Source organism: Phascolarctos cinereus, unplaced genomic scaffold, assembly GCF_003287225.1.
Source record: "Phascolarctos cinereus isolate Bilbo 61053 unplaced genomic scaffold, phaCin_HiC Scaffold_7;HRSCAF=346, whole genome shotgun sequence".
Taxonomy (NCBI): Eukaryota; Metazoa; Chordata; class Mammalia; order Diprotodontia; family Phascolarctidae; genus Phascolarctos; species Phascolarctos cinereus.
The window spans coordinates 12,386,509-12,410,275 of record NW_027556180.1 but is presented as its reverse complement, the minus strand read 5'-3'; the positions used below and the strand labels follow the sequence as shown (position 1 = coordinate 12,410,275).

At 52.8% G+C, this 23,767-nt stretch overlaps 1 protein-coding gene across 1 annotated transcript; it reads left to right on the top strand.

Annotated features, from left to right (window-relative positions):
- Positions 1 to 1,756: 1,756 nt before the first annotated feature.
- On the top strand, positions 1,757 to 21,511 carry SENP5 (SUMO specific peptidase 5). The gene is given in 11 exon segments (XM_020988960.2): positions 1,757 to 2,031; positions 9,578 to 10,892; positions 10,895 to 11,104; positions 12,977 to 13,082; positions 13,239 to 13,386; positions 13,914 to 13,961; positions 15,097 to 15,174; positions 16,731 to 16,868; positions 18,057 to 18,140; positions 19,660 to 19,710; positions 20,200 to 21,511. Coding segments are annotated over 10 exon segments (2,256 nt in total). The 5' UTR covers positions 1,757 to 2,031; positions 9,578 to 9,610; the 3' UTR covers positions 20,311 to 21,511.
- Positions 21,512 to 23,767: the final 2,256 nt, after the last annotated feature.

The following is a 23,767-nucleotide window of genomic DNA, read 5'->3' as shown; positions in this document are numbered from 1 at the left end:
CAGGTTTTCCCTAACATCAAGCCTACATTTGCTCTACAATCCCAGGTTTTGAGCCTAGATGACTGGGAGGATGCGGGCAACCTGACCAGGAATAGCAAAGTTCAGTCGAGGGTGAGTGTGGGGGAACTATCATCACTCCAGATTTGGATACGACGCCTTTGACATGCCTACGGGACGTCCAGTTCGAACTGTCCCCTGGACGGCTGGCGATGTGGGATGAGACACCACAAAAGAAGGCAGGAGCTCATTATAGACAGCCAAGAGCCGCCTGCAGAGATGGTCATTGAGCCCATGGGAGCTGAAGAGCTCCCCAAGTAAGACCGTGGTGGGCAGACACTTGGCTCCATCCACAGCTGGGCGTGGTGTGTGCGGTTGATTATCTAGCAATGGAGACTGGATGAATGAATGAATGAATGAATGACCAAATGATAAGACGTTGTCACGCATGAAAAGTTTGAGAGACATAATTTCTAGGTAATTAATCATTTTATTAATTATGGCTAGCGAATAATTTTTTAAAATATATCATTTGGCAGTCTCTCATTAACTGAAAGTTGAATCACGGCAGCCCTTGGATGAGTGGGTGTTCCTGACCGACCCCAACCAACTCTGATTGGTTAACAGATAATGAGACTATAATGAGAGCTGGACCTATGCCAATGAGGGCTGGGGCTGAGACTTTGATTCTGCCTCTCTACCCGCAGCCTGGAGCAATCCAGACCCAGGACGTGCCACCACCCCCACCCCCAGGCCCGAGTAGGACACAGGGGGCTTCCCCATTTGGGTGAGATCTGAACCAGTCTCATTATCAGGGGCTGGTTTCTGAAAGTAAAGGAGAAATCCTTTCTCTCAGCATGTATTAAGCCCCTGCTGTGTGCCGGCCCTGGAGATACAAATTCAGAGGCCAAGGCTATCCCCTCCCCAGATGCTTCGTTCTAAAGAGACCACGGATGGGGGGAGGGGAAGGGCGGGGCGCTCTGGGAGGCGCTGGGCATAGACCGAAGGGAGTGGGCCAGGATCCTGGCCCCTCGGAGCCGGTAACCTTGAAGATGCGGACTCCAAAGGAAGCACTCACTCCTGGCCTGAGGCTGGGAGGGAAGGGAGGGTCTGGGGGAGGGAAACCCCTGGAGCGTGTTGGGGGCCGGGCCCCATCTGGGAAAGGTCATTTTACAGATGAGGAAACTAAGGCCCAAACTGGCGGAGTCACTCTGGGCCTTACAATCTCAGACCAAGAGCTGGAAGTTCCCAGTGGCCCTCTGATATAACCCTCCCATTTTATGGAGAGCTTCCAGGGTCATATAGCGGTCAATGTCAAAAGCGGGATTTGAACCAGAGTCCTCCTGACTCCACGGTCATCACGCTTCCCGCGGAACCCGGGGGTGGGGGTGGGGTTGAGAGGCTGGGTAAGCTGAGCTGCAAGCCAGCCGGAGGGCGGGGCTTCCTCTTCGGCCCTCCCGGTCGAGGGGAGGGGCGAGAGGAGGGAAGGGAGGGCGGGGGAGAAGGAGGTGTGTGTTGGGGGGACTGTGGGCACTGGGCTGTGACGCACTCAGAGCGCGGCGGAGGCATAGCCTGCGCAGATGGTTGGATTGGCGAGTGGGGGGGGGGGTCGCACGGTTGTAACGTACTCAGAGCGCGCCGGAGGTATGGCCTGCGGACTCGGCTTGCCTGGCGGGGCGGGGCGGGGTCGCGCTACTAAGACGCACTCAGTGAGCGCCGGCGGCATGGCCCTGGGAGACAGCTTGCTTGGCGAGCGGTCGCGCGGCTGTGACGCACTCAGAGCGCGCCGGCCGCGGCTATGCCGGAGCAGAGCCGGCCGCGCCGGGCGAGGCGGGGTCTCGCGGCAGTGACGCACTCAGAGCGCGCCGGTGGCGGCGGCGGCGGCTGGGGAGAGCTCTCCGGGCCGGGGCCTGGGGCGGGGGCGGGGCGAGCCCACGTGACCCCGGCGCCGGGATGCTCTTGGGGACCCTGCGGCCGGTGACGGAGCCGGGCCCTGGGACGAGCATCGGGGCGCGTCGCGAGCGGGGCCGGAAGGTAGGTGAGGGGACGGCTCGTGGGGGGGGGCGGCTGCGTGAAGCGGAGGGCCTGCCCCGCCTCCGCCCGGGCGCCCGCACGCGTGTGGGGACCTCCCGGCTGGGGACACTCCGTCCGCTGACACAGATCGGTCCCCGAGGGGCAGCGAGGCCGTCCCCCCTCCTCCCCCCAGGCGTCCGAGAGCGAGCCCCTGGGGGAAACTGAGGCAGGCTGAGACCAAGAAGGGGCGGCTTCCCTTCCAGCCCTAGGCCGGGGAGCCCTACCCCCACCCCCTGGGAGATCCCTCCGGGCCTCAGTTTACTCCTCTGCTCAGTGGGGAGCAGCCAGAGGAGGGGGCCCTTCGAGGGCTTGGCTGAGCTGGGAGCGGCCAGCCCTAGGCTACCGCTTAGCCTCTGGTGAGGTCGGGTGCAGGGGTCCCTGTCCACGCCGCCAGTCTCAGCCCCGGGTGTTCTTCCAGGAGGGCAGAAGAAGCCTCCCCATATTGGCCAGGGTTTGCACTCCCTGGCGTTGGCTTCAGGGCTGCCTCTGGGGTTCTTTGAGCCTTTGAAGGCTCTGAGAACTCCCCTGGGAAGGTCCTGGACCCTCCACCACAAGCTGAGGTCAGCACAGGACAAGCGTCCAAGCGTTTCTGTGGTGCCTACTATGTACCAGACCGCTGCACTGAGCGCTTTGCGGTGATCCCCAGGGGCCTCAGGCAGCCTTGGTAAGAAGGGCTGTTACTGACCCGTTTTACACATGAGGAACCTAAGGCAAAGCACAGTGAAGTTACTTGCCTGGGGTCACACAGCTGGAGCCCTGTGCCTTCCAAGGTCTCCAGATGTGGACAGCCCGTGGTCCTTGTCCCACAGTGGGGCAGAGGAGGACTGAGGCCAGGGGCCAAGCCTCGGGGCTTTTCCTCAGTGCAATGGGGTGCATGTAACTTAGGACTGACCCCGTAGGTGGGGCAGAACAGGACCCAGCCTGCTCTACTGACCATCCTGCTAGTTCACAAGTTCTTTCATGGCAGCTGAGTGGCATTTGGTGGGTTCTAAAGCGGACTTCACTCTCTGCAGCTTCAAGTTTCAGCTGCTCCCCCTCGTCGCCTCTGAAACATTACAGATGGAACCATCGCAGACAGACAAACAGAACTAGATGGATGGAGAGATCCACAGATAGATGAATGGATGGATAGACGTATGTATAGATGGTTAGGTAGATGAATGGGCAGATGGATGGATGGATAGACAGACATATGGATAGATGGATGAATAGATAGTCTGTTAGATAAATGGATGGATAGACAGATTGATAGATAGTTGGGTAGATGAATGGGCAGATGGATGGATAAACAGATGAATAGATAGACTGTTAGATAAATGGATGGATGGATAGATGGATAGAAAGATATAGATAGCAATGTGGATAGATGAGTAGACAGATGAATAGATGGATGGATGGATGGCAGCTGTAGTCCAACCTGTCAAGTCCAACCCTGCTTGTGGCTAGCAAGGGTCTACACCATTTCAGTTTCCCTAGATGGGCTTTTGCTGCTGCTTTGGAGGTCTTGGGTCACTCATTCAGGGCTCTAGCACTGGGGGGCCTTGGGTCTTCCACAACTCCCCCTCGGTGAGCCTTGCGGGCAGAATGCCCTCTCGGTCACTGAGGCACGGCTGGTGTTCTGGGAGGTTTTAGAGGCTCTGAGTATTGTTCTTGCTTCCCGTGATTTTGATATTCCATTTCCAAGGTGGGAAGAAGGTTACAGATCAGTTAGTCAGACTGAGTCCTGAGGGGGTTGAATTCCTTGCCTCCGCTGCCCCACTTTCTCTCTCAGGAGTGAGGAGAGCTGAGCTCAGACCCCAGCTCCGCCTCCCCATGCCAGTGAAGACTTGTGCAATCTCTGTGCCCCTTGGTGCCTTCACCTGTGGGTCCTTGAGATCAGGACCCACTTTCTTTCCTCCTTTGTTGCTCCTCTCCCTTCGTAATCAGTGTTTGCTGGGTTTCTGAGGAGGCTCCCTTCAGTCTCTTCTGGCTCTCACATACAGTCATCCTGTGCCTTCACTGCCTCAGGTAGCGTCCCCTCCCCATCCCTACCCTTTTCTCTCCTCCGGAGCCTGGAGCTGTCCAGGCCATCTTGGATAGTTTGAATTAAAGGAAGACTTTCTTTTTTTATGGTTTTACGGTGTTTTTCTTCAGAAGTAATATATTCCTTATCATTTGAAATAGTTTCTGTAGAATTCTCTGCATGTGGAAGCTGCATAATGTAGTCAGTAGAGAACCCTCCTCCAAGCCAGAAGACTTGGGTTCTATTCCAGCCTTAGATGTGTATGGCTGTGTGACCTTGGGCAGGTACCTTGACCTCTCGGCGTTCTGGGCTCAGAGCTTGTTTAGAGTTAGAGTGTCTAAGATTCCGTTGCAGAGGGGTTCTGACCTACCTTGACAGAGGGAGTTTCCTCACATGGGAGTTCCCCTGAGTCATTGAAATCAGAGGTCTAGTCCTAATTTGGATTCTAATGTAGCTGCATTTAGTTAATGACTTGTAATGATGGGAAAGGAGCCAAATCTTAAGTGGATTTTTAGCAACATTTCTTTTGGGGTTTTTTTGTTTGTTTGTTTGTTTGTTTTGGCTAGGCAGTGGGGTTAAGTGACTTGCCCAGGGTCACACAGTTAGTAAGTGTTATGTGTCTGAGGCCAGATTTTGAACTCAGGTCCTCCTGAATCCAGGGCTGGTGCTCTATCTACTGTGCCACCTAGCTGCCCCACATTTCTTAATGTATGACTATAAATCCTGTTTTTTTGTTTTGTTTTGGTATGGTATTATGCCGGTCTTCAAAAGTCCATGAAGAAATTCCTATTTGCCCGGTCAAGTGTGATGGAGCATGCCTGAAATCCTTGCTGCTAGGGGAGAATGAAGCTGGTGGATCCCTGGAGTTCTGGGGTTCTCAGCCCCTGGGAGCAAGGGGGCCACCAGGCTGCCTAAGGAGAGGAGAACAGCCCAGATTGGGAAAATGGAGCAGCTTTGCAATTGGGCCTGTGGCAAGATAGGGAGGCCCAGCCTCCACAAAGAAAAGGAAAATTCAGATGGGGTTTATATTTTTTTGTTACTAATGTGCTAGCACAAGCCTTATCAAAAATACAGAGTGAAAGAATCCGCCGCTTTTTGCTCTGCTTTATCTGCTTGCTGCGGTGGGAGGCAGGTTGTGATGGAGCAGCGCTGGCGGCTGCCCAGGCTTCTTGTTCGGACTTCACCTGATGGCCCTGACCTTCTAAGGCCACTTCTCTTAAACATGTCCACAGATTGGAGCACGTTGGGTTTGGTTTGGGTTTTTGTTTTTTTGCAATGTTCAGCACCACTCATTTTTGGAAAAGAGGTTTATGTTCTTTTTTTTTTTTTAGAATTCAAATGTCTCCACACAGTAAGTGCCTAATTAATGCTTGTCGCCATGTTTCACATTTACCTGATCTGCCATTTTATGTTGCAGGGAACTAGTGATTTCTGTTTACTTATTTCAGTCTCAAATGTTGCTTTAAATTAGAGGAGGCTTTAGCCAGGACTTATTTTTGTCACAGGCTTTTTTTTTTTTTTTTGGTTTTTAATGGAATTTTACTGGTTTGTTTTCCACACCCTGGCATGGTAGTCTCTTTGAGGAGGGAGGTAGCTAAGTACAAAGACCCCAAGGAACTCTTACTATGTATTTAGTGGTTGAACCAGAAATGGCGCTCACCTCATTGGCGTTCTCTCGGAGTCCCCAGCTCTCTGAGTGTCTCTAAACTGAACTCAGTTAAGTTGCTGCCCAGTTCTGGCTTTGAGAAGGAGGCGTTGGGAGGGGTGGAAAGCCCAGATTCATAACCTGAGGCTGTGACGTTGAATTTTCACCCCTGGCCATTAGGGAGCTGAGCTCCTGTCTGCTGCAGAACAGAGACAGCCTGAGGGGCGTGGGAAGCGCCCACTGGGGGGGCCCCTCTCAAAGCAGGGCATTCAATTAGGAGTGGTCTCTGATGGTCCCCGCAGAGTGTGTCCTGCTGGGAGCAGCCGGCGGCCTTTCCAGATTTCTCTGCTGGAGAAAGAAAGTCAAGTGTTTTCCGCGGTCCCGGCTCACACCCCAGTTTGCTGCCCTCAGGCAGCGCCACAGCGCCTGATGTGGGGGCACTCTGGCTATGGAGAGGCCCTCCACTGGTCCAGGCAGTAACTCCTCTGTAACTTAGCGTTTCAGAGAGCCTTAAGAAGCCTTCATTAGGGATGTCTGTTTATCTTAATGGTTTTTGAATATTGAAATGTTTGGCTCAGGTGTTTCTGAGCAGATTGAGTGTTTCACTGAATTTTGGGTCTGAAAGAGACTTGGAGAACATCTAGTCAGAACCCCCTTGTTCTGGGCACTGAGGCCCAAGGAGTCTGTGACTTGTCCAAGGTCACACAGCCAGTGTACGGGGCTTAGAACTCAGGTCTTGATGCTGGTGGTGGAAGTGTCTGTTTCTGATGCTGGCTGGCTTGCTTTCGGTGCTGCTGATAACAACAGCCCCTGAAAACCAGGGGCGTTCTTTCAGAAGTCGTGAAGAAAGCTTTTCTCTAGTTTGGAAATGTTACCTCTCCTCTGCTAAAGTCAGTTGTGAAGTTGTCCTGATGTGGGGTTCATTATAGTATCATGGTGTGGGATGTTAATTGGTCTTTTCAAGATAGAATCCTCTTAGCCCATCAGATGGATTAGCAGTTATGTTAATCTTCTTACACAGTCTTGGAAAGGATGGATTCCAAGTATCTCATTCAGCCCCATGAAATCCATTGTGGAGATCTTGGGCCATGAATCCCTCACCTGCCCAGCTTTCTGATGAGCAAAGGTTTTTGGTACCCATTTGAATCTGCAGCCCCCACCTTCTCCATACCTTTGCCCTCCAGTTTTTGGTGAAACGTGGGAAGCTGCTGAGAAATGATGTCAGCCTGAGGATTTGTCTGCTGGTCCTCCCTAAGGTTTTCTGTGCAGCATGACCTCTGTGATGGGCAGAGGCACTCAGGACCCACTGTGCAGCCTGCAAGAGAGAATCAGTAAGTAAACGTTTGTTGAGCACCTGCTATGTGCCAGGCACTGTGCCAAGCACTGCTCATGTTCTAATGGCTTTAGGTTCAGGGGACTTGGGTTTCTATCCAGTCTCTCTCCCTATGTGTGACCCGAGGGTCTTGATTTCCTCACCAGGGGAAACAAAAGTAGGAGGTGCAAAGTGAGCTCTGAATGTACGCTGGGGGATGAGCTTTGTTCCTGTTGTCTGCCTCTGCAGAGGCTCACCCTTCCTCTCCACGTGTGGCTGCTGTGTCTGCTGGAGCAACACTCCTGCCTGTCCCAGTACCCACCTCTTTGGGGCTTTCACTACATTCTTGATGGTAATCCTGGCTTTCTTAACTGGTGTTTAAAAACATTTTGACAACTCTATTTCAGTGTGATGGGTTTCCTTTGTAATCTCATGTGTTTTATTTTATACATTTAAGGGGTCTAGATCAGGGCTGTCAAAGTCAGATAGAAACAAGGGCCTTTGAACCATATACAAGGATGCTGGGGCAGGGAGAGGGGGATTTGACTTAGAAAACTACATATTCACATTCTCTAATTAGGTTGCTTTTTTGTTTATTTTGTTAAATGTTTCCCAATTACATTTTAATCTGGTTCAGACTCGTGTTCCAAACCTGTGGTCTAGACTGGCCACGGAGTCCATGATACAAACAAGGTTCATAACTGCTGACCTAGATAAAGCAAATCTTGTTGGTGGAGGACCCACGTATCTCTGGCAAGCTTTCCACATAGTCTAAGTCAGAATTTTCAGGCTGAAGCATTCATCTTGAGGTGAATAATTGTTAAAACTAAAGAGACCTTGAAATGAGGGTCTGGGCCCTTCATTTTACAAATGAGGACTCTGGAGATTAAATGACTTGGTTTGGTGACATGTGGGCCAAGCTGGGATTTGAACACACTGCCACTGCCTGGAAGGACTCTCAGACTGATCTAATCCAGCCAGCATACCTGGCCCCTGGGCTCACCTTGGCTTGAGGGAGTAGAGGATTTCCCCATCCCACTTTGGGCCAGTTGTAATTGTTAGGGAATGGTTTTCCTGATCTGGCCCAAAGCTGCCTCTTGACAGCATTCACCCATCCTCCTGCCTCCTGGTGTGAAGCAGGACAGGTCTGATCCCTCTTCCAAGGACAGGCAGGCCTTCAGCCTGGAGCCCAGTTCTCATACCACCAGGCCAAACATCCCCACTTCCTTCATCTGTTCCCTGATGGGTCAAGTGTTCAGCCTCCTCACCAGACAGGTCACCCTCTTTTGAATGCAATGGCAGTAACCATTCACTCATCCCCTGCCTGCTGGCATTGCAATAGCTGCTGGTGGGTCTGCCTGCCTCCAATCTCTCCCCACTCCAATCCAGCCTCCATTCGCCCACCAAAGTGATTTTCCCAAAATGCAGGTCTGATCATATCGCCCCCCCACCCCACCCCCACTCACTGAGTGGCTCCCTGTCCCTATCCAGGAGCAAATAGAAAACGCTGTGTTTGGCATTCAGAGCCCTTCCTGACCTGCCTTCTCGCACCTTTCCATTCTGCATCTTATTGATCCAATGACCCTGACCTCCTGGCTGTTCAGAACAAGACCCTCCAGCTGTCAGCATTTTTTCTGGCTCTCCCCCATGCCCAGAATGCTTTTCCTCCTCTGCTTTGACTGCTGATCTCCCTGCCTTCCTTTAAGTCCCAGCTAAAATCCCACCTTCTCCAGGAAGCCTTCCCCAATCCCTCTGAATTCCAGGCCTGTCCCCTGTGGGTTATATCCTGCTTTTCCTGTATAGAGCTTGCTTTATTGTTTGCATCTTGTCTCATCTAGTAGATTATGAGCTCCTGGAAGGCAGGGACGATCTTTGGCCTCTTTTTGTATCCCTAGACCTTAGTACAGGTGCCTGGCACGGAGTAAGTGCTTAATGAGTGTTTATGGAGTTGAATTGATTCAGTCTAAACTATGGTTCTCACCCTTTGACAGACTGATTAAGCCTTGGGACCCCTTCCCAGAATAATATTTCTAAAATTCATACACGAGAAAACAGAGGATTACAAAGGAAACCAGTCACACTGAATTCAGCTGTCAAAGTGTGTGTATATACATATACATACATAGAACACACCTGCGCAGACCCCAGGTTAAGCCTCCCTCCCCTGAATCACAGCCATGGTGATGGACAGTCCTGAAGCCAAACCCTGAGCCTTTACTGCAGATCTCCTTCCAGCTTGACACAGTCAGTAAGCCTGAGTCTGATCATTTCAAACAGCGGTTTTATGTGTTTCTATAATAACCTACGCAGGCATGAATTTACGTATTTCTTGTCTGATGCCCTGGTACTGGGTGTGCCAGGGCTCAGGTATGCTACTACTGGTGCCTTTCTTCTCCTTGGGCAAGACTCAAGAAACTGGGGCTGTTTGACCGTCTTTGAAGAGAGGCCTAAGGAAGGACTGGCAGCATTCATTTGTTCTCATGCCACTTTTTCCTCAAGACCTTGACCTCATGACCATTCTAAAATGTAACTTTCTTTCTCTTCCCAGCTTTGTGTCCAGGTCCCATAATGCCACAGAACAATGAAAGGCCAGCGAAGAGCTCTACTCAGCAAAAGAGGCCCCTTGCCAGCCTTCTCAGAGAAGTGGACGGCCGGGTTTGTGGGCCTTAAGAAGTTCTGCCTTTTACACGCCAAGCAAGAGACCCGGAGCACCTGGCACAGGCTGTACCGGTCCCTTCAGCGTCGGAGGAAGGCACTGCGGCTCCAGAGGAAGAGGGCCCAGAAAACAGTCCTGGCTGCCAGGGCCTGTGCCGCTCTGGCTGCTCCGCATGGCCACGCTGTCCCTGGCACCGCGAAAAGAAAGGGCACCGTGAGCCCCCACATCCGGGGGCACCTCATTGGAAGCCTGCCGGGATCCGTTGAGAACTCTGCCCAGGAATGCCAGCCAGAGAAGGAGCTCCAGAAGGCAGCAGCTGGCTTGCCAGTAGGCAGTGTGTTGGGTCAGGCCAATGGTTGTAGACAGAGGACCGACCACCAGGATCCTGGTGGGCTTAGGATAGCCAGTGGGGAGGGCCAGGTGGAGAGCAGCCCCACCTTCATCACCTTGAGGAACCATAAGGGAAATGGTTGTTACTGTAGCTGCTACCAAGGGCTGGACCCAAACAGAATGGAGCCAGAGCAGCCATCCCTAATTCTGGGAAGGCCCCAGTTCAGCCACCGTCGGGGGAAAAGGATATCACTGCTTCGGGTGTATAAGAAACTGTCCATGATTAGGTTTCGGTACCGGATCCTGAGATCCCCACGGTTTAAATCAAGGAGCAGAGCATGTAAGCTTCGGAAAGGCCGGCAGCAGGGCTGGGTGCAGAAGGTCGCCAGGGACCGTCGGGACAAGCGCCAGGAAGGCTGCGAGGGGGGTGCTTGTAGCTCATTCCCTCACTCAGGACCCAATAGCCCCTCTCACCTCCCTCAGCCTCCCTTCCCAGATATGGACTGCAGTGCCCCAGGGCCTGCCGCAAAGGGAAAGAACTCAAGTATACCCAACGGCCCCGCCAGAGGAAACCCCGGGTCGGGCCCAGAGCCTTGTGGGGGGGAGACCCTCCCCAGTCAGCAGAATGGCAGCATTGCCCGTGGTTGGGACCCATCCCGCTTCACCGGACTGTCCAGTGAGAGCCTCTCGCCGGAGCCACACACCAGGGACCTTTTCATATCAGAAACTGAACCAGAAACCATAACCGTGGGGCAGGATGATCAGGCAAGGGCCGTTGGGGGTGACAAGATGAAGCTGCCTCTGCCTGTGCAGCCTGAGAAGGCAGCAAGTGGTAATGAGGTCCCCGGGGAGGAGCCTGCATCCACAAAGACTGTGCAGACGTGGGGAGTCCGTGCCAGATGGAGCCTGAGGCTCCCCGCCCCCGGAACGTCTTTAGTGCCAAGTTACTGGACCACCCGTACTGTAAAAACCCCCTGGAGGCCCCCTCACAACAAACCGGACTCAAAGGGGGCCGGCAAGTGGGAAGTGGAAAGAGTGGTCAGAAAGTATCGCCTGTGAAGGATGAAGAGCTGTCCTCCTGCCTCTGTGGTATGTGCACTGCCCATCCGCCCATCCACCCCCCCACCAAGGACGTAGGGCCTGCAGGGTCGAGTGGGTCCCATGGTGCCCCCATTTCCTCTCCCTTCCAATAGCTTCTTGGAAGAGAGATGCCAGAGGAGTCTCCTCTGGGCCCAACACACTGACCCCCAGATGTTCTGGGTGGCCGGGAATGTGACTGAGTGGGGCAGGCTGGGTAGTTCCCTGTCAGGGGGAGGTAGGTGGCTCATCTGCATAGTGAGGACCAGGGGAAGGCCTCTGTAGCTTTGTAAGGTCATTTTAGGATGTTAGGACTTGAACATCCTGGGTTATTCCTCTGTGCCTAGCAGACCCTGTCCCTTCAGTCACCTGATTTAGGAGCATTAGAAGGCAGAGCTGGGATCAGTGGCATAGCCAGAGCTGGTAGGTTTGGGGTTAGTAGTGAGCATTTAGGGAGTGCTTACAGCAGCACAGTGTGGTAGATACTGTAGGAATTACCCCGTTTTACAGGTGCAGACAGGGCTCGAAAAGAGCAGCCGACCTGAGGGTGGGGAACGCTCATTCCAGCCTTGTGGGGCCCGCTAGGTGACCCAGATACCACGAAAAGGATACGTGTGTTGGCCCGGCTTGTGTCCATGGCTGCCAGAGAGGAAGAGAGCCCCTTCTTCCTTCACAGCTGTGCCTCAGAGGCAGCCATGAGCAGCTGCTGCTGATGCCTTATGAGGCAGAGGGTCTTTGCTGATCAGTAAGGTGGCCTGCCCCCCTCACTGAGGTCAAGAAAAAGAGCAAGGGGCGGAGTTTCTTTAAGAGGTCTCTCTCTCTTTGGATTTGGTCAGTGTTGCTGGGCCCCTTCACCATGCTGTCCCACTTAGTTGTCGGCTAAAGACCTTGGGGGCTGCCTGTATCCTTCCACGGTAGAGCAGGCAGAGGGCAAAGGTTCTCCTAGTTTGGGAGGCCTTTAGCGAAGGGTAAGCCCTGAACCTCTTCCTTTGGGCAGCTGCTCTTCAGATTTTTATGCCCTGGTCACAGAACCTCAATAAGTTCATAATTTGGCAGAGAAAGAGACTGTCCTTTCCTGAATGGGCACGCCATGCTTATGATTAGAAAATGAGATTCAGTGGACTGGACTTTTGGCTTGTTTTTTTTAACATTAGCTCAGTCTGAACTAATATAACATAAACATAACATGAAGCACAACATCAAAAAAGAAAAGAGCAGAGGGTTTAGGGTCATAGGATCACGCGCCTGAGCTGGGACGGACTGCAGAGGCCTCTGGTGTCCAGGAGAAGGAAGCTGAGGCCCAGAGCAGCTCAGAGCCCGTGGGAGGCCTGGCTGGGGTGGGTGACCTTGGGCAGATACGGAGCCCATTGCCCGGCCCGGCCTCTGCCTCTCTGAGGAGGCGGGGCACCACATCTGCCTCCCAGGGTGCAGTCCTCCAGGGGCTGGCAGCTCTGTCTTCTGCCCTTCACAGGCACAGCATGGCATGCAGTTCCTTTGTGATTGACTTTGGTTGAGGTTTTTCTTTGACGGTCGTTCAGATGACGCATCTCGGCGACTACTTGAAATCATTTTAGACTTTGGTGCAGGAATCCTCTCTAGTGTGAAAGCTGTGGTAGGGTTGGGGTGCTGACCCTGGGGAATGAACCTTCCTCTCCCATCTGCAGATGGGTCTCTAGCTAAAAAAGCCAAAGCTGGTGGCGTAGCCTTGAGGGGAGTCCCCACGAATGGGGTTCTGCCGCTGTCTCGTCTTTTCTAGCTTTCACTGCTTTTCAGAGGTTCAAGAACATTGGTGCAGGGTGACGCGTCACATTCACACTCTTTGGTCAGCTTCAATGAGTGTGTCGCTTTCTTTTGGCTTTACAAGTCTTTCTTATGTGTCTCTAGGATTCCTGGATGAGGTGATGAAGAAGTATGGCAGCTTGGTCCCCCTCTGTGAAAAAGATGTTCTTGGAAGGCTGAAAGAGGTCTTTAATGAAGACTTTTCCAATAGGTTTGTAGAGAGGGATCAGTTAGGATCCCTGGAAATTAAGGGTGCTTGTCTGTCTGCCTGACCCAGGGTACTAGAATACTCTTTTGCTTGGAGCAGGAAAAAGGATCAGTAGCTCTACTCACTCACTCTTTCCTCCCAAATCCACCTCTGTTTCAGAAAGCCATTTATCAATCGGGAAATCACAAACTACCGGGCCAGGCATCCCAAATCTTCCAGTTGCAACTTCCGGGTGTTCTACAACAGGCACATGCTGGACATGGACGACCTGGCAACACTGGACGGTCAGAACTGGCTGAATGACCAGGTTAGAGAAGACGACGTTTCCAGGGTGGAGCCAGCCGTCGGGTGCCCTGAGAACGAGGGAGGACTTTGGGGTGGCATCCGAACCTTGGTCCTCAGCAAGGGGTCGGGGGAGGGGACGTCTGAGCAGGTCACCTGCCCATCTTTGCCACGGCCCAGCCAGGTCAGTCCATACCCATTCATTAGGCACGTGCTGTGTGCAGGCCCGGTGGACCACCCATTATTCCAGTCTGCTCTATAGATGAGAAGCCCCTTTGATGGGCCGTCCCAGGCGGCTTCTCAGGCAGGTAAGTGCCTGGGCCTCCGGGACCCTGGGACGATGGCTTCATCTCTTAGAGCCTCTGTGTTCTCCTCTGTAAAATGGGGCTAGGACTCACGTGGTGGTTGTGAGGAAGGGGCTCTGTCACAAGCCCTCCCTCTCAGAGCTGTCAGTGCCCCCTTCTGGCCTAAGTTCTTCCTCAGAAAGGGCAGTCAGGTATAAGGCCCTCAGCTCAACGGGAGTTTAAAGTTTGTTTGGTTTTTTTTTTTCAGGTAATCAATATGTATGGTGAGCTGATAATGGACGCTGTTCCAGACAAGGTAAGTGAAGCCCCTTAGCAGAGGAGGGCCCCTGTCCTGTGCATCTTTTTGGGGGGCTGTCCAAAGTTAGCATTGTGGAGATGATGAGACAGAGGGATCCCTGCAGGTCAGAAGGCATACACACGGCAGGTTCAGCAAGTCTGGGTATTGGGTAGACCACCCCACCGGAGCCTGGAGGAAGGAAGGAGTAGGGAGGCCAAGCACCAGGGAGCGCAGGCCTGGCGGAGCAGGGGTCAGCCCCACGGGGCTACAGTATACAAGGGGCGGGGGAGCCCGCTGGGAAAGGTCTGGACGTCGTCAGCTTGTGCTTCCAAGGTTTAGCAGTAGAACGTCACTCGGAGAAGGTGTGACCTCGATGACTGGAACAGCTGACCTTTGATCGTGCTTTTCCAGACATGGTCTTCTAGGTATAAGTGTGAACAAAGGATGGATCGGGGCGGGGAAGAGCGGGAGCCAAGGAAGCCCCTTCCTGCCTGGCTCCGATAACAGTCCAGCAGCAAGCAGCCGAGTCGAGGCAGCATCCCCCAGGCTTGCAGAGACACAGTAGAGGGAGGGCCTAAAGCCACGTGGAGGCTCACGTTGCTGGCACCTGGCGGGGCAGGCAGAAGCGGCTTTGAGAGAGAAGCTAGGGAATCCGGGGGTGATGTCCAGCAGCCGTTTGGAAAAGGAACCTGGAGCTGGGGAGAGGCTGGGGTTGTCGGTATGGGCGTGGGAGTCTTTGGTAGAGAGCTGAGAAATGACCAAGACAGGAAGCCCAGGGCAGCAAGGTGGTGCCAGGGAGTCTAGATCTGGCCTCAGGCACTCACTGGCCATGTGGCCCTGCACAGGTCACTTTACCCTATCTGCCTCCATTTCCTCATCTGTAAAGTGGGCTGGAGAAGGAAATGGCAACCCCCTCCGGTATCTGCCAGGAAGACCCCCGATGGGGTCATAGAGTCAGACACAGCTGAAACACAAGTCACATCTGGAGGGGGAGGAGGGCGCACCATTGCCTGGTGTGTGAGGCCTGGACGGAAGTCCTCCTGGAGCGCTGTAGGCCCCTGGACACGCCAGCTCTTCCTTCCTGCCCTGGGCAGCCTCCCAAGAGCGGCAGGTGCTCCCCCTTTAATGCGGCTGCTCGCCTCGTCTTTTCTAGGTTCACTTCTTCAACAGCTTTTTCCATAGACAGCTGGTAACCAAAGGATACAATGGAGTGAAAAGGTGGACCAAAAAGGTAGGATGTCCCACGCGTCTCAGGGCTGCTCACCTCTTCTTCTCAGAGGACAGAGTCGGTGCAGACATGCCGGGCCCAGTTACGCCTGCAGGTCAGCGGGCCGGTGCGCTGCCAGTCCCCTGGAGAAATCAGGCACTGCCCTGTCCTGGAGGTTTTATCGACAGACTTGTTAGAGTAGTACAGATTCCAGCCTGAAGACCTTCTGTGAACTCGGGCATCGGGACTTGCACGTCATTTGCAGGGTGGGTTGGAGCAGGTGGAAGAGATAGAGAGGGTCTACAGCGGAATTGGACCTTATGGTCAAACCACGTGATTCAGCATTGATTAAGCACCTGCTGCGTGCCAGGCTCTGGGCTAAGGGCTGGGCATACAGAGGAAAGCAAAAGACACTTTCAGCTTCCAGGGAGAGAGACAACAGGCAGATAACCATACGGACAAGACCTGTGCAGGAGGCACTGGTGAGACCCCACAGGGAAGACACCAGCAGTGAGGGGGATTGGGAAAGGCTCCTTGTAGAAGGTGGGATGTGAGCGCCCCAGACCTGGGGCCAGCTGGGGAAAATGCTCCGGGCTAAGAGGGGGAGGGTCTTGTTCCAGGAGCAGCAAAGAAACCAGGGTCACTTGATCTGGGCTGGATCAGTAGGCCTGAGAACTGTGTAGAGGTGATAATTGAATCCTTGGGGGTTGATGCGATCACCAAACAAAATGGGATAGAGGGAGAAGAGAAGAGGACCCAGGATAGCATCCAGGGGGTGGGGTACACACTGTTACTAGGCACTGCCTGGATGAAATGACCCCGCCAAGGAGACTGAGGAGTGGCCGCATGGTGGGCAGGGGGGACGACCAGGAGAGGGCTCTTAGGTGACCCAGTAAGTGAATCTCGGCTGGAGGTCGTGTTATGCAAGACCTGACAATATCCTTTCCATGTAGTCCCTTAGATAGTCTGTTCTATTAACAACAGTCTTGCCAAAAAAGAGGCTAATGGAGACACAGAAGGGTTAGAGTGCCCTCCTCCCCGAGCAAAACATCCTTTAGCCACGTAAGGAGCAGCGGCCTCAGTCATCTTCCCAGTGGCCAGTGGGCATGTGAACAAGTCCTTTCAGGACTTCTTAAGACCTGGGGTTCATCCCCGTGGGCCCAGGCAGATCACGCTCTGTTATTACATGGGGGAGACAGTGGTCTTCCTGAGTGATGTCTCCAGACTCCCCTTCCAGCTGCCAGCCCTTTGGGGGATGAGGTTCTGTGGATCCAGCTTAGCTGGTCATCCCCTGAGGCTGCATCCGTCACTGAGTCCGGCACAACCTGGGCTTTACTGGCCCTTTCCTGCCCTGCCTGAGGAGGGTGTTGGTGGCTTGTGGGCTCGTAAGTCAGAGGTCAGCCCCTGGAATGACCCAGCCTCTGTGCAGACGGGTGCTTTGGATACGCCCGTGTGGGGGGCAGGGGCGTCTGTGTGGATACGCACATGTTGGGGGGTGTCTTCAGGAGAGTTGGCAGTGACAAGTACAGTTACTCTGCCTCTGTCCTGGGGCAGTAAATTTTTTGTTCTTTCCTGGTCAGGTGGATTTGTTCAAAAAGAGCCTTCTCTTGATTCCCATTCACCTGGAGGTCCACTGGTCTCTCATTACTGTGACCCTCTCAAATCGAATTATTTCCTTTTATGACTCCCAAGGCATCCATTTTAAGTTTTGTGTAGAGGTAAGTGAAGGCATACTTCCTGAAGTCTGTCTGTTTTGTGGTCAGCTGAGAGCATTGGTATCTCATTTATCCATAAGCTCCTCTGCCCTGTACCCCCTGGACACTTTCAGCCAGAGGTGGTTCCATTGACAAGATTTTTAGACCATTTTAGCAAAGATGAGCCCTTGGGATCTCAGGAATGGCAGCATCGTCAGCTGCCGGCGGCCTGGCCACAGCTTTGTGGCTTTCTCCATTTCCCTCATTTCTCCAGCCACTCTGTTGAGGAATCCTTTGGAGGCAGTTAGCATGGAAAGTTCCAAACCTAGAGTGTTCGATGAGTGTAACAGCCCGTGTTCAGCCTCTGCCCTGAGAAGCCAAACTGGGAGGGCAGTGGGAGATGGCCTCATTTATTAAAGACATCTTTGACCGAGGGGATGGTGGCCCAGGCTTCGCCCATCTCGTGAGCCTCATAGGCTGTGACACAGTCAGGGCCATCCCAGGACAGAACGAGGCAGACGGGAGAGCTGATGTCCCTCTGCACTTGGGTGTCGGGGCTCCTCTGGGATACTTGTATCTGAAGGTGGCTGCGTCAGACAGGCCTGGGGTCCCCCCCGCCACGGCTTAAGGAAGGCGGGGCTGCCTGACCCCTGTCTGTCCCCACATTCTGTGATTCTGCCAGCGATCCCTCCCACCAGGCAGTGTCGGTTCTTGACCCCTGGGGTGAGGAGAGTCCTTTAGGAAGCTCTCCTGTTGTGTCTTCAGCAGGGAGGTCAGGGATTCCCAGAAGCCAGGTTCAGGAGGATTTTTTGAGAGCATATTTTTGCCTTTTGTATTTGCTGTATTCTTCTGTCATTCCCTTCATTCCATTAGAAGAGATGATTAAGCCGTGACAATAACTGAGCTATTTTAATGCCCCATTCCAATCCCCTTTGGCCATTTTTCTCAATCACCTGGAAGCTTCCTTAGTTCCATGGCTCACTCGCTTCAGATGTTGGGAGGTAATCTAGAAAAGAAACAACTCCCTAGGATGTCAGCTCCCCGAGGCCAGGCAGGAGTCATTCCTGTGGGTGGGACCCACACAAGTGCCTTGCTCCGAAGCCCCAGCAAATGCCTCCTTATTGAGTAGGATTGAGTGTTGTGGCCAGGGGAGAGTCCCGTTCTTCTCAGACCCACCTGCAAACGGGGGTGTCTCGGTTTCTTTTTCATCAGAATATAAGAAAGTATTTGCTGACTGAAGCAAGAGAAAAAAATCGACCCGAGTTTCTTCAGGGTTGGCAGACAGCTGTTACAAAGGTGAGTGGGGGTACAATCAGCCACAGGGAGAGTGCAGTAGGCCGTGAAAGACAGAGAAGACAGGGTGCAAGCACCCTCGGGGCTCTCTGCCACCCTTCCCTTGCCCGCTGGGCCCTTGGACTCCTTCTCATGGCAGGCTCTTGTCTGCCCTCTCTCCTACCTCATGGCTCCCTTGTACTAAGGATCCTCATTGTCCCCAAGACTCTGGCTTGGGAGCCCCTCTTGGTGAGGTGATGTGTGAAGGATGGAAGAACGAGAAGGCCCGCAGGGGCGCTGCCGCCTTGGGCCCTTTAGGTTGCTTCTCTACTAAATTAGCCAGGTCAGAGTCTCACTCCCAAAGCTGGCTGTTGTTAAAGTGGAAGGGGAGAGACTTGGAGTGTGGAGCAAAAGCCAAATGAGCAGCGAAATTCCCCCCACGCTGAACCCCCTTGTTAATATTAGAATCATGGGAGTGACCTGAAGGAGTTTGGGGTGCGGTGCATTGAGGAGAGAGGGAAATAATACCTCGAGGCCCAAGCCGCTCTCCAGCGAGTGGGTCAGGCTCTTGTGTGTGCCCCTCTCTTCTAGAGGAATCAGACCCCAGTCTGATAGATCAGGCCCTCCTGCCTGAGTCAGGGAAGCACCTTTGGCCCTTGGCTGGGAATATGGGGAAAGAAGGGATTAGACCATATCACACCCCCAAGGCTCCCCAGCCATTAGCCAGCTAAATCCAGACCTTGGCACAGATGAACCTACGTGGGAAATATAGCTTGGCCTTCCTAGGAAGGCAAAGTAGGATTTCTTTATTTTCGGTTTTTATTGTTAATTACTTACAGTTCATAGTTACACATACACACACATATGTATATAGATATATATAGTTATTTATAGTTAGCAAAAAAGAAGCTGCTAGTTTAAAAAAAAATTGTGTGTGGGTGGGGGGTAGGGCTATTTCTGTCAGTTTTGACTCAAGTCTACAGGCGTTGGGAGATGTAAGAGGCACCCGCCTTGTCCCAGCTCCCTGTGGCTGAGAGGGGAAGGTGAGCCCCCGAGTGCTGGATTGAAGCAGCTCCTGGGGGAGTTAGAAGGGTCGGGGGGCTGCGGCTTGGCACAGGAGAGAGGGGCCTTCCCAGTGGGGATCCCAGCACTACCCGTAGGTTGCATGACAGGTGGGCTCATCACTCGGGTCCTTGTCTTTCTTTTTTATTTGCTAAGCACAGTCTGTGGAAGGTCAGTGGCCTCAGAACAGGGGTCTTGCTTGAGAATGACTTTCATGTTGCAGCTCAGGATGCAGACGGCAGCTGTGAATTGACACAGAGGTTCATTTTCAGAGGGCTTCAGTTCTTACTCAGTCAGGTGTCCGTCGCTGAGAGTCAGTGGGCAGTGCGCTCAGTGGCCCCTACTTGAACTGAGAAAGAGCTAGGGCGTTCCAGGGAGGGGGTCCCCAAAAGAGCAGCCGGCTGTCCTCCTCCTGGGAATCTCGTGGGCCCTAGAGGCCGGTTCTGCTTAAATCACACTCCTCTTTCTTCTCCCTTGTCAGTGCATTCCACAACAGAAAAACGACAGTGACTGTGGAGTCTTTGTGCTCCAGGTAAGCAGGTCTCTCCGAGAACTGAGCCAACGCCCTCGGGGGCTGCCTGGTGGGAGATGCCTTTCCAGATGTGGGTGTTTGGTGCTTTGTTTGGGATTTTTGGTTACTCAGTTTCCGAAGAACAGGCTAGAATTGTTCCACTTCCAGTTTTCCCCTTTAGCCGTAAACAAGGATAAGAAAACGTGCTTGCTCTTTTCTTGCCAGACATCACTGGTTACAAGTCAGCCGGGCTCCTCAGCCCTTGGGCAGCTCTGAAGGGGTGAATGTCCCCCCGCTGGGCCTTGTGCTCAGGGGCCACGAGGAAGCATCTCTGGCCCCTGGCGCCAGGATGCGGACAGGCAGCTGTGCAGTTGGTATGAAATCAGCCTTGTTTCGGGGGAAGCTGTAGACAGAGCTTTGTCCAAACCCCGCGCACAGTAGAGGTACTACTGGGGCTTCCTCAGGGCGGGCGGGTAATTCACTCCGCGTTTGTGGGACTGACTTTTTCAGTACTGCAAGTGCCTGGCCTTTGAGCGGCCCTTCCAGTTCTCCCAAGAAGACATGCCGCGCGTTCGGAGAAGGATTTACAAGGAGCTGTGCGAGCGCCGGCTCTTGGACTGACTCGGGGTAGCGCCGCGGCCGGCCAGGCCCAGCTGACGGAGGCGCCATGTTCCCCGGACCTCTGACCACTTCCTCATGTTCCCAGATGTCTCAGACCGGTGGTGTCCCACCATTCAGCTTACCTCAACTTGGTTTTTCTCCCCTGACTTGTTTCTTCAGCTACCATGTCATATTTCTTAATGTCCAGTTTTGTTCCTTTCTAATTTGTGGATTTCTTTCTTGTATTTAATATTTATTATATGCACGCATGCACATAGACCAGGCATGCAGTACAGAATATTAAAAACAAAAACAAACTTGTAGACTGGGTGCACCTTTTAAATGTAGCTAGAATGAAATGAGCCCAGATTTAATAGGTAGGCTCAGAACCTAAAGATGCAGGATCTGTTTTCAAATTCAGTCCAGGTGAGACCATGCAGCTTCCCCAGGGTCCTAGAGGAGACCAGCCAGGACCATTTCTGACACAGTCCTGAGCGAAGACCCTGGTGTTACTGGCACTCTTCTTCCTCCCTCGTCTTGTCTGAGGCTTTGAGGCCCCTCACTTGGGAAGGTGGGGATGGAAACCCCAGGAAGGAACTGGGAGTAGGCCCACCCATGAGGCTTCCTTAACGTAGCTGAGACCTTGTGTTAAATTGAGCCAAATGTTGGGCTCTTTTGTTTCTTACTGAGAGTTTGTTACTGCATAGATGTTACTGTATGTGCCCTCATCCCCTTTGTGGTAAAAACGAGGCTTCAGACACTGGAATGACGAGACGATGGGATGGATGTGATGCTGCCCTGGCAGCGGGCATCGTTGCAAGCCAATGCCCAGGGGCACACTTGGGATGGGAGGCAGTATTGTGAATGTGAGAGGTGTTTAAATCAAGAAAAATTGTGTTCAGAGATGCCTTTTGTGCTTAAATGGCTGAGACTTCTGGGCAAGAGGCTCATGTGGCAGCTGAACTAATTCCCTGGTCATTTTTTTCTCTGTCCCTTTTTTGCATTCCATTTTCACATTTGAAAAGCAGACCTGTTTGTAACAAGCCCGGTCAGGTGGGGATTCTTTGCCAGTCAGTCCTCTATGAGTTGCCCTCTGCCTTACGTTCGTTGCCTGGTATGTCTCCGTAGAGATGGAGATGGTGAATGAAGATCATTGTATATCTTTGCACTTCAGAAGTGCCGTGATACTTGTTTATGCTTGAACATAAATTCATTCCTGGTTTGTTGGTTTGTTGGTTTGTTTTAAAGAAAGGATCTCCTGGTACGTACGTGTCTAGTAATTGAATGGCAGGATTTTTGCTTTTCATATTACAACACTATGATGGCCTTGAGAAGACCTGGCCTGAGGAGGGAGGGGTGTGGAGTACGTAACTTGGGTTTTCCTTTTTGTTTCTTGGCCCTGTTCAGACCTGTCAAGGCGGACCGGTCCTCGTAGGCAGGCAGCTCCATTTCTGGGCTCTCTCATTCATTCCCCTGCCCTGTTAGGTAACCTTTCCCTGCTCTGACTCCCTCTACCTCAGCATTCTTGGGGGTGTCAAGTACAAAGAGAGATGAACCCAGCTTTGGATGTGGAGAAAAGCAGATCTTGCATCTTCAGTCTGGCTCTTTGTAACGTGTCTTTACGTGAAAAGGGAGAATAATTAGATGCATGTTAACCTATTGAGCTGTCTGTTTTGAAAGGTTAAAACAAGTCCAGTGTGTGTGTATAGATACCCAGAAGTTTGTATAGAAAAGTGCTAAGTAAATTCCAGATTATACTTGAATTCATGCCCCAGGTGTGCATCGGGTGTTGAAAATGAACAAAATAATGCAGTTTAACATCCCCACAAGGTGCACCTGAAGGGGTGGGGGGAGCCAAAGCAGTCTCTCCTAACAGCTTATACCCAGGGCTGCCATGGACCAGGGGCACTTGTCCCTAGCACCATCACCCCAGTGGTTTACATTGGAATCTGTTCCATCTCCAGTCGGGTCTTGTCCCAGGAAAGATCCCACGTCAGCAGAGTGTGGGGCATGGGCCTGGTAGAGAGAGCCTCGTGGGTGCTGCCAGGCTGCAAGGAGGGTGATGTCAGCATCAGGAAAAGAAGGACATTTTATTAATCAGTGTAACAAATTGTGCTGAGTCAATCTTGGTTTGCCTTCCAGCCTCCCCCGTGTGTTTGCCCCCCACTCTCATATCTACTTATAGCTTTTCAGCACTCACAACAGTTTCTGTGGGGAAGGTTTTGCTCTCATACCCCAAGCCTCTTTGTTGGCTAAACCAAAGCATGACCATTGGATAGTCCAGAAGGCCTATTTTACCCTCCAACCCAGAGCCCTCCAAAAGCCTCCTCTACAGTTCCAGCCTTGAGAAGGGCAGTACAGAGCCATTCTGGCATGACTGGAGCAGATGCCAGGCTGTTCTTGGCCATTACGTGGGAAATGCCCACCACACTGTTCACAAGGTGTGCCTTTAGGGAAAATGAACTCGAAGACCCCAGTGACAGGGGACTCTACCAGGACAGATGACTTTTTCTTTTCCACTAAGTAGCACACGTGCCACCAAAGATTTTGGATTCCGGTGTTGAGGAGAGCGAGGACATTTGGCTGAGTGTTAGACACTCGTGGCCATGGAGGAGGGCTTTGTTTGCCTGGTTGTTCAGCCCTCGCCATCACTTAGATTCTGCCAGCTTCTATGTGGGTGTATTGACTCACTAGGTCAGTGACCTGGATTAGAACAGTGTCCCTCATCCTCCTGATGTGTTAGCGGTCTGTGTTCCCCGCCGGCACAGCTGTTCTGAAGTAGACTCCCAGCGGGAAGCCGGCCTTGAAATGCCTTCCGAGGCTCTCTTGCTCGGGTCGATCCGTGTTTGTGCAGGCTTTGTATCGCGGCAGCAGCGGCACTTAGCGCACACTGAGAAGGCAGGTGTGCTCTGAGCAGCCAGGCTGGCCACCGTGATTCTGCCCCCGAGCTTGCCTGCGATAAATCCATAGGGAAGACAGTGAAACTCAGCCACTCTTAGTTCAGTGTTTCGCTCACGGAAGCTCTGTACAACCAGCTCTCATTTAAGCCCATGGAGAGGGTACACTGGGGAGAAGAATCCCCAAAACACCTCCTGTTGACTTTGTCGTGCTCCTTCTCCTTATTTTAAATAGGGGGTTCTGGGGTCCTTGAATTGCCACACTAGAGCCAAGGTGAGAAAAGCCGTAGTTGGAGCCAGACATGTGGCTTGCTCTCCATTTCGTTGCTAGACTAGCGACAGCAGAAGCTTGGCTGCCCTTTCAGAATGGGGTTCGGTCAGGCATTCCCTGGATCAGAGGAGAATGGTACCTGTCCTGCTGGACTGCTTGTGTGGGGAGGGAACAAAAAGGCAACTTCCCATTCTGCTTACAGCTTCATTCTGAGAACCTCAAAGCTAGATGGGCAGTGGTGCCCCAGGAGGAGAATAATCGTGAATTGACAGTGGATAAGGAAGAGGCAAAGAAGGCCTTCAGGGGAAGA